Source organism: Oncorhynchus nerka, linkage group LG10 (assembly GCF_034236695.1).
Source record: "Oncorhynchus nerka isolate Pitt River linkage group LG10, Oner_Uvic_2.0, whole genome shotgun sequence".
Classification (NCBI taxonomy): Eukaryota; Metazoa; Chordata; class Actinopteri; order Salmoniformes; family Salmonidae; genus Oncorhynchus; species Oncorhynchus nerka.
This window is the reverse complement of record NC_088405.1, coordinates 35,145,560-35,156,252: the sequence shown is the minus strand read 5'-3', so window position 1 is coordinate 35,156,252 and position 10,693 is coordinate 35,145,560. Positions and strand designations below refer to the sequence as shown.

The 10,693-nt window shown below is 43.7% G+C and overlaps 1 protein-coding gene across 1 annotated transcript; it reads left to right on the top strand.

The window, feature by feature from the left end:
- Nucleotides 1–1,249: 1,249 nt before the first annotated feature.
- Nucleotides 1,250–10,146, top strand: lrrc73 (leucine rich repeat containing 73). The gene is made up of 6 exons (XM_029671948.2): nt 1,250–2,384; nt 2,754–2,914; nt 3,387–3,509; nt 5,776–5,876; nt 9,153–9,351; nt 9,719–10,146. The coding sequence occupies exons 1-6, from the start codon at nt 2,113–2,115 to the stop codon at nt 9,787–9,789; spliced, it is 927 nt and encodes a 308-aa protein (XP_029527808.1). The 5' UTR covers nt 1,250–2,112; the 3' UTR covers nt 9,790–10,146.
- Nucleotides 10,147–10,693: the final 547 nt, after the last annotated feature.

Below are 10,693 nucleotides of genomic sequence, written 5' to 3'. Positions count from 1 at the left end.
AAGGCTGGGCTTGGCTATAACCTTGCTGCCTAGCCTATTGAATTTTATTCTGATAGTGGATCTAATGTTGTTTTAAAGGTACAAATTCAACATATTTTATACAAGGTTTGTCTATGTTGAAATGTGGCAGCATAGCCATGCCCTCCACTAGTCCTCTCCACTCACTAGGGGAACTATGGGATGTGACTGCAGTCTGCAACGAGACATGAGATAGGCACAGTGGAAGGATACTCAGCTGTCACACCCTCAACCTGGGTGACTACCAATGTGCTGGAGGCTATGGTTATTCAGTAATCATATATAAATATATATATATATATATATCTATATATATATATATATATATAGTACCAGTCAAACGTTTGGACACACCAACTCAAAGGTTTTTCTTTATTTTTACTACATTGTAGAATTATAGTGAAGACATCAAAACTATGAAATAACACATATGGATGTGTAGTAACCAAAAAAGTATTAAACAAATCAAAATACATTTTATATTTGAGATTCTTCAAAGTAGCCACCCTTTGCCTTGATGACAGCTTTGCACACTTTTGGCATTCTCTCAACCAGCTTCATGAAGTAGTCACCTGGAATGCATTTCTATTAACAGGTATGTCTTGTAAAAAGTTAATTTGTGGAATTTATTTCCTTCTTAATGTGTTTGAGCCAATCAGTTGTGTTGTGACAAAGTTACATTCTTCAAGAATCAATGACTATATATTAAAAGTCCCTTCAATGGATTTAAAATAATTAATTAAATCTGATGCCAACCAGATGTCATCAAACAGGCACCAACTCACATCAACAACTCTCCAATCCATTAATATCTAACAATATCAACACAAACGCTCTCCTCGCACGCATACAAATACGTGATTCATGTGATACAGATAGCCTAAACATATCTCATAACAATGTCTTACTATCTCATAATTAACTTTTTACTATCTCATAATAATGACTTACTATCTCATAACTCTTAGTTAGATTTGATTGTTTAGGTGGCGGGAACGAGCTTCCATAATAGTGTGTTTGACCCAGAGAACAGTGTAATTGGAAGGTTAAACTCATGAGAGTTTATTCTAGGCCTATTGATTATGATGCTTTTTTTTTCAAAACGTTTTTATAGGGAATAGTTATATGACAGGCCTATCTATTTGGTGATCATGTTGCATTATGCACTTACATTAATAATTCGAGGGGAAGAAATGTAAAGGCCAAGAGCTATCTATCTATGGGTGTGGTATAGACAGGTCAGGTGATGTATTTGGGCAGGACGAGACCAGCACAGCCCCGGTCAGACCAACGCCAGCACTGCACGTGATCAATAGCAATAACCTACTCTGTACTGAGACCACAGCTATATATATTCGCCCTCGACTTGCATGTTTTACTCCTGAAGAAACATTTGCTCAGACCAGCAATATTTCCCGAGGTCTGCAGCCACACATATTATTTGAGGAGGCTGCACGCGCCCTTGACGACAGAGGAAAACGAGCATTAGTAAACTAATTAGAGAGCAACATGTGACAGTCAGAAAAGGACTGATTGCAAAGATGTTTCTGATGACATTGAGAAGAGGGTGTCCATAGTAACCGCTACCTGCTGCAAAAGGGGCAAACAAACGATCGCCTTTGCTCCGGTGCCAAGCTCAAAAGATGACTGGAATGCAAACAGTTTGTTCTGCATGAGGATCTGGAAAACTGCACGACATTCGATTTTATTGGAGCCTGGCTAATATGTATCGACGAATGTACCCATTCACGGCCTGTGTAAGAAGAATCGCGAAGGGTTTAGCGAGCTACGTGGTAGCAGGAGGTTATGTCAGCGCTTGAAACGGCGCATGGGGGGTTTAGGAACGATTTAACTTCAGAACACCTACCTCGTGTGCTCTTTTCCTATGCATAGCCTAATAATAAATGCTCAATCAAACCAGCTACAATACAGACAGTCTTGCAAATATCGGATATCGTAAATAGCCTATTGACTTTGAAATGTAATTTAACAGCCTACCGACGTTGGATAATTGTATGCCTACAATGCATGTCCATATCTGCTGGGCACAAACCTTGAATGTAATGTAGGCCTAGTACACAAACATTTACCAAAATGCTACCAGGTTCTATTCAAATAACGGGAGAGGCACTGTCGGGAGCTGAGATCAAGGATATTTGTGAAAGCCTGAAAGAGAACAGTGTGAGGCTTTTGTCTATCAGGGGATGTCAGCTTTCAGACCGAGACTTCGGACGGGTGTGTCGCGGAGTGACGGAGTCCCACTCACTGGCGCAACTCAACCTGAACCTCGGTGTGGTCTCCACCATCAACCGAACCAAGCATCTTGCCGATGCACTCAAGACCAACAGATCGATCCAGACCCTATTGTAAGTAGTGAATTACAATTAATAAGTTGTCTGTCTGATTGGTCTTAGTGGTTGATAATGATACGGCTACTGTCTATTCACTCATTGTAATCAGCATGGGTCCCTCAATTTGGGATCCATTATTAAGAGCTGTAGCATGTTTTCGCCATGGCATCACATCAGGGGGACCAGACTCTCCATGAGGATGAGCATGAACTCAAGTCTATGTCAAGTTGATGCTTTATGTAGCTTGAAAGCGGTGCTCTGTATTAGGCTATATGTGTAAACATGAGTGAATGAATTGGATAGTCTTCACTGGCACTTTCATATTGAATGATATTCTGCATTTTTTCCCCCTCTTTCTCTCCTCCCATCTCTCATATGCCACAGTCTCCACGGAAGCCCCCTCCTGGATGCAGGATTGGTCACACTTAACACTGCTCTTTCCACTCACCCTTTACTGGTCTGTCTGGACCTGGGGGACTGTATGCTGGGGGACGAGGCACTGCGGCTAATCTGTGGCATGCTGCCTCCGGACGGGGCCAAATCAGGTAGAGCCCTCATTTTTACTGGAGGTATCGGACTCTGAACCTGCTTGGCCGGCTGAGGGACTGGGGCCTGGAAACAGTAGGCTAGTGTAGAGGTCCTCTCTTGTTAGTGTGTGTGTAGGGGAAATGGAAGCAGAGAGAGAAACGCATGTTTTAGTATAGAAAATACAGTCCAGACAAATTGCAACTTCTATAGGCTTTATAGAGCATTCATAAAGTTGTTATTAACACCACATAGCTCTGTCAAATTATCTTTTTCCATCCTATATGTAGCATGACATTTGCTTACGAGTGATTTCTGAAGCATCTTTATAGGCCGTATAAAGGGCTTTATGAAGGCATTATGTTTACAATTAGACTCATTTGACATGATAATGGAGAAAACACACACTAGCTAGTCAGAACCTTTAATATATGGCTACATTCGGCTCTGGCTATAGCTAGTTGGTCATTTGATGGTCTGCCTGTCCCACAGGTCTTAGGGAGCTGACTCTGAGTGCAAACCCCAGCATCACCACAAAGGGCTGGGCCCGCTTGGCCATCGCTGTGGCCCACAGCTCCCAGCTCCGAGTCCTCAACCTGGACTACAACCCCCTGGGTAAGAACCAATCACGAGGACACAAAACCAATTACTGTACTTTATATCAGTGAATTTCTTTATATGGAATCCGCTTGTATGGAATCAAGTTCTTAACATTTGAAAGGAATATTGCACTCAACTCAAAGTGTTGCCATTAAAAATACTTAATCAATATGAACTATTGTGAACGGCAAGTGTTGGAACAACATTAATGTGTCATCATGCGTAACGGGCCCGTTTCAGAGGTGAAGCACTCTTGAGTTACCGATGTCCATTTTATGGGCCAGTTGCCTCCTGCATTACCCAATAATATTTGTTATCTCCATGACAACCACCTGGCTGCTTGCACTAGATAGAAAGATAAATGGGAAAGGAGGTCATCTGAAGAACATGATGTCCCAAGTTAACTTAAGTTTACATTTTAGAGGGCATAGGCCTTCTTGATACACAATTATAGGGCTATGGTCATTTTGGGTTATACCGGGTATTTAAGTATATAGGGCATAACATTTGGATTCCATTTCATCCATCTGAATTATGGAGATCAATGACACTCCTAATGACTGACACATCAAAATCAATCAAATGTTATTTATTTAATGTCAAAGTGCTTTGCAGAAACCAAGCCTAAAAGCCCAAATGGCAAGCAATGCAGGTGTAGAAGCACGGTGGCTAGGAAATGCATGTGCCTTTAACATAGCAAATTGTAGGGGTAGACCAGACCAGGACTCAAACCCGGGTTCAGTGACTGTCAGCCCACCACCTTAGCTTTTCGCCAAGTGATCTGAATCTCTTGACGAGGTCACTAGGTGTTGGGTTAAGGTGGTTACACTATAGCAAGTCCCTCATGTGAACTGCCCCGCCAATGGCCTCGCGGGCGCGTTCCCACTTCTGACACCAATGTAGTGAACACCGTGGGTAGCCCCAACTGGGACTTGTTTGGGCTCCCGAGTGGCACAGCAGTCTAAGGCAGTGCATCTCAGTGCTAGAGGCGTCCCTACAGACCCTGGTTTGGTCACGGGCTGTATCACAACCGGCCGTGATAGGGAGTCCCATAGCGCGGCCATCAGCATGACGCAACAAGAACCAGGATTCGTCGGACCAGGCAATGTTTTTCCACTCCTCAATTGTCCAGTGTTGGTGATTGCGTGCCCACTGGATAGGAGTTGAACCTGGTGTGGTCTTCTGATGTAATGGCCCATCCGTGACAAGGGCCGACTAGTTGTGTGGTCTGAGATGCTGTCAATTCTTTTGACCCCTTTTTCTCCTCAATTTCGTGATATCCAATTGGTAGTTAGTCTTGTCCCATTGCTGCAACGCCTGTACGGAATCAGGAGAGGTGATGGTCGGGAGCCATGCTTCCTCCAAAACACGACCCTGCCAAGCCGCACTGCTTCTTGACACACTGCTCGCTTAATCCGAAAGCCAGCCGCACCAATGTGTCGGAGGAAACACCGTACACCTGGCAACTGAAGTCAGCCTGCGTGCGCCCGGCCCGCCACAAGGAGTCGCTAGAAAGCGATGGGGCAAGGACATCCCGGCCGACCAAACCTTCCCCTAACCTGAACGACGCTGGGCCAATTGGGTTTCCCCCGGCTGCGACACAGCCTGGGATCAAACCCGGGCCTGTAGTGATGCCTCTAACACTGCGATGCAGTGCCTTAGACCTCTGCGCCACTCGGGAGGCCTGAGATACTGTTCTGCACACCACTGTTGTACTGCACCATTATTTGCCTGTTTGTGGCCCGCCTGTTAGTTTGCATGATTCTTACCATTCGACCGCTCTCATCAACAAGCTGTTTTCGCACACAGGACTGGTGCTGACTAGATGGTTTTTGTTAGTCGCACCATTCTCTATAAACCCTAGACATGGTCGTGCGTGAAAAGTCCAGGAGGCAGGCCATTTCTGAGATGCTGAAACCGGCATGTCTGGAACCCATGATCATACCGCGCTAAAAGTTGCTTAGGTCACTCGTTTTGCCCATTCTAACGTTCAATCGAACAGTAACCGAATGCCTCGATGCCTGTCTGCTTTATATAGCAAGCCACAGCCACATGACCTACTTTCTGTAGGAGCGAACCATTTTCATGAACGTGGTGTATCTAATTAACTCTATATCAGCTTTATGCTGTTGGAATAAATGATTTATTTATGCAAATACTAATGTGTGTGTGGTCCTAGTCTGTTGTTCTGAGTCAATGGCACCAATCAGCTTTCTGTAACGCTCAAATGACAAACTCACCTTCTGAATTCACTCATGTTTTGGCTGTGTTGGGATTCCAGGGGACCAGATTGCTGGTATGCTAGCCGTGGCTGTGGCGTCCAGCAGAACTCTGGAGGTGTTAGATCTGGAGGGAACAGGCCTCACAAACCAGTCAGCACAGGTCTGTAGTGTCACCAACATTACCACTAGTGCATAGTCATCTGCACCACTGAGTGTGTGGAAAAACATTACAAAGAAAGTGGAAGAAATATAAATAAAAAATATAAACGCAACATGTAAAGTATAAGCTGATTTCTCTCAAATGTTGTGCACAAATGTGTTTACGTCGCTGTTGGTGAGCGTTTCTCCTTTGCCACGGTAATCTATCCAACTGACAGGTGTGCCATTATCAATAAGCTGATTAAACAGCATGATCATTACACAGGTGCACCTTGTGCTGGGGTCAATAAAAGGCCACTCTAAAATGTGCAGTTTTGTCACACAATGCTACAGATGTCTCAAGTTTTGAGGTAGTGTGCAATTGGCATGCTGACTGCAGGAATGTCCACCAGAGCTATTGACAGATAATTTAATGTTCATTTCTCTACCATAAGCCGTCTCCAATGTCAATTTAGAGAATTTGGCAGTATGTCCAACCTGCCTCACAACCGTAGACTGTGTAATCATGCCAGCCCAGGACCTCCACATCCGGCTTCTTCACCTGCGGGATTGTCAGAGACCAGCCACCCGGACAGTTTATGAAACTGATGAGTAGTATGTCTGTCTGTAATAAAGGCCTTTTGTTTGGAAAATCTCATTCTGATTGGCTGGGCCTATGTCAGGCCCACCCATAGCTGCACCCCTGCCCAATCATGTAAAATCATTAGGGCCTACTGGATTTTTCAATTCATTGATTTCCATATATGAACTGTAACTCAGTAAAAAAAAAGGAAAAATTGTTCAGCATAGTTTCATTATGATTTATAGCTTCCACCCCTGAAATGAAACATTTTAGTCATTTAGCAGACACTCTTATCCAGAGCGGCTTACAGGAGTAATTAGGGGTCAGTGGCATGCTCAAGGGCACATACAGATTTTTCAGCTAGTCGGATAGGGGATTTGAACCAGGGACCTTTCTGGTACTGGCCCAACGCTCTTATCCGCTAGGCTACCTGTCGCCTTGTCATGTGAAAATGTGTATTTCATATCATTGGAAAAGACACCCCATTCACATGGATTTGCACCCAAGTGAGCAGTTCAGATTTGTCACTTCAAGCCCAAATATCATGTTTGACTAAAACGATGACTTGACCTAAATCGTTGTGCAACATCATGGGTAAGCTCTGGCCATCGGGTAAGCTCTGGCCATCGTCTTTCAGCTCGAAAAAGGATTTCTACTGGTGTGGCCATTTAACTTCCATGCCTCTTCTCAAAATGTGGTGCCCATTTCCAGCATTACTAATGCCAATCATCAATTGAAAAATAACTAATTTATTTCCATTAATATTATTTCCCTTATGGTTCCATTATATTTAATGAGCTTTAATGTAAATGTAACATTGTTCTTTTTCAATCCCACCTATTCTGTAGATTGTAAATTGATTTTATAGTTATATCCACTAGGTGGGGCTGCTGTATATCAAATCTCCCAATTTAGCTGTCATCGTAGCAAAGCCCTGTTCCTCTCATGGGCTAATTTCAAAGTCTGTCTGCTTTCTTAGGAGACGAAGGGGCTTTCATGTGCATGCATATGAGTGTGGAACAACAAGGGTGGGAGTGCTGAACAGAGCCTTGGGCTAGCATACCACAGTCACCGTCTGGTGGCTGCGAGGCCTCAGTCTTTGATCAAAGTCAACTTCATCTAGACAGGCAGCTCCTTCTTAGTCTCCCTCCCACACTCACTGGTATTGACCCATAACCCTGAGTCTAATTGGCTGTGAAGATGTGCTTACTACACTCAGACACTCTTTTCTCACAAACACACTTCGCCAGCTTTGGCCTGGCAAGTGCAAATGAAAAGTGCTCAAGGCTTATGGACAATTGATCAATTTCAGACTTTCAATTCATTTTTTAGCTACTGTGTCTCTCTCCTTTCTAAAGCTAGCTGATTTATAAAGAGACTAGCCTTGACATGCACTTCACATTAAGAAGAAACGTCACTGCTTTTGAGACGAGTACTATAAATCGGGACAAATCGGAGCAAACAAAAATACACATTGAAGTGATTTGTTACATGCCGAAGAATTCAAGATGAACAAACCACATACACTGAGCAAAAATAATTTCAAAGATTTTACTGAGTTACAGTTCATATAAGTACATGTAAAGAAATTCATTTGGCCCTAATCTATTGATTTTACATGGGAATGCAGATATTTATCTGTTGGTCACAGATCCCTTTTTAAAAAAGTAGGGGGCATGGATCAGAAAACCAGTCAGTATCTGGTGTGACCACCATTTTCTTCATGCAGCGAAACACATCTTGACACACCACAGGCTGTGGAATGTGAAGTTGCTGGTTATTCGCGGGAACTGGACCACGCTGTCGTATGCATCGATCCAGAACATCCCAAACATGCTCAATGGGTGAAATGTCTGGTGAGTATGCAGGCCATGGAATAACTGGGACATTTTCAGCTTCCAGGAATTGTGTACAGATCATTGCGACATGGAGCCGTGCATTATTATGCTGTAACATGAGGTGATGGCGGCGGATGAATGGCATGACAATGGGCCTCAGGATCTTGTCACGGTATCTCTGTGCCTTCAAATTGCAAATGATAAAATGCAATTGTGTTCGTTGTCTGTAGCTTATAGCTGCCAATACCATAACCCTACCACCACCATGGGGTACTCTGTTCACAACGTTGACATCAGCAAACCGCTCACCCACACGACGCCATACACGTGGTCTGAGGTTGCGAGCCCGGTTGGACGTATTGCGAAATTCTCTGAAACGACGTTGGAGGATTATGGTAGAGAAATGTACATTTCAGTTCTCTGGCAACAGCTCTGGTGGACATTTCAATTGCACACTCAACTTTAAAACTTCTTTGGCATTGTGTTGTGTGACAACTGCACATTTTTAGTGGCCTTTTGTCCCCAGCACAAGGTGCACCTGTGTAATGATCATGCTGTTTAATCCGCTTCTTGATGTGCCACATCTGTCAGGTGGATGGATTAACGCTCACTAACAGTGACGTAAACTAATTTGTGACATTTGAGAGAAATAAGCTTGTTGTACGTACGGAACACTTCTGGGGTCTTATTTCAGCTGACGGAAATTGTGACTAACACTTTACATGTTGCGTTTTTATATTTTTGTTTAGTGTAAATTCACAACTTAGATTACAAAATCCCCACTGGCATGCAGAACTCTACCTACCAAGTCCTCTTATCAACCCCTACTGCAGCCTATCGGTGCTTCATGACAGTCTCTCCTCCCCTGTGCCCTCAGGTATTCCTGGACGTGGTGGAGAACTACCCCACCTGTCTGCGCATGCTGGTCCTGGCTGAGAACGCCATCAACCCCGAGCTGCAGCAGCAGATCTCAGACCTGCTCTCCGAGGGAGAGGAGGACGACGACAAAGAGAGCGAGGCCCGATGCAGCGCTAGCATCCCCACCAGGGAGAAAACCACCTGGGTCCCCCACAGTAGTAAGGGCTGACCTGGCCAACCAAAACACTCTCCTTCCCTGTCCCTTCTTAGTCATAGTCTAGACAGTTCCACTGGGGTGTTCTGTTCTGGAGTCTTGCAGATTCAAAATAAATAATTTTCTATAAGCTGCTATAAACCCAAAACAAATAACCCTACAAACTAACTAACCCATTTGCTTAAGAATGAGGCCTGTTCCCATTTCCGGAGTGCTTTAGAGTAGACTGGTAGTGAGATCTGTATGTGCTTTGGCCAACTTGTTCATTGTCTTTCCGTATAAGGCTGAAGCACCCTACAGATGTGGCGACCAGGCTAGCTGTGGAGTTGTAGAAGTCCTAAACCCGTTTCCGTTGTCTCTGCCCCTTGCAGACTCCCACCCCCAGAGGGTCCTGCTGACGTCAGGTCTAGGCGAGAGCCTACTAGCAGAGACTGAGATGTGATTCCACAGCCTTCCTACCTTTTTTTTTTTAATACCTCTTTTCCTTTTGCTAGTCTGCACATAATTGTGTTAAAGATCACCTAGTAGCCTGCAACCAATTACACTTTTTGCATGACCTGTAGCACTTTTACATAACACAATACATTTTGGAGCAGGCACAAAATCCTTAAAACCCCACACCAAGTGACTTATAGGCAATAGTGAATTATTTATTTTAAACATGCACAGTCTATTTATAGTTCCGATTTTGAAGGTTATGTAACCAATACAAGTCTGTATGCTCTGATATGATAGATCGACTATATATGATTGTTGTGATGGTCTGATGTCAGAATAAATCTGTTTACATCTTCTTAAAGACGTTTGGGTTCTCGCGTTTCCTGATTGGAATAGCCTACTTATTAATGAAATTCCTGTACAATAGCTAACCGAACACGGGTTTCCTTTGATCTGAAATGTACTTTTCTCTCCACTAATGCTTCATATGAACATTATTTTGAAATTGTAGTACTAGCCCTAATAACAGGATGTTCCTGGGGTCAGCACTTATAACGTCACATACAACATGATCTGAATTGAATGTAACGAGCATGTGGTAATTCAGTATCACACTATGACAATGCAACAGTGTTGTTTCATCATCCCTGTATACAGGGAGCCCTACCCCTACCCCCATCGCCAGTCAAAGCTGATTACTATGGAGGAGAGACTTCATCCCCATCAAATCCCCTTGTTTGAGCCCTTTGTGCCTAAATTAATTTCTAACTGGCCTATATCCATCCATGTTATGACATTCTATTCAACATTTATTTTTGCAAACCTCCACATCAATACATTTTAAACGCCTCCAGTGTGCTTAGGGATGTTATGGGCAGAGTACTAACCTCGATATTATCCATATTGTG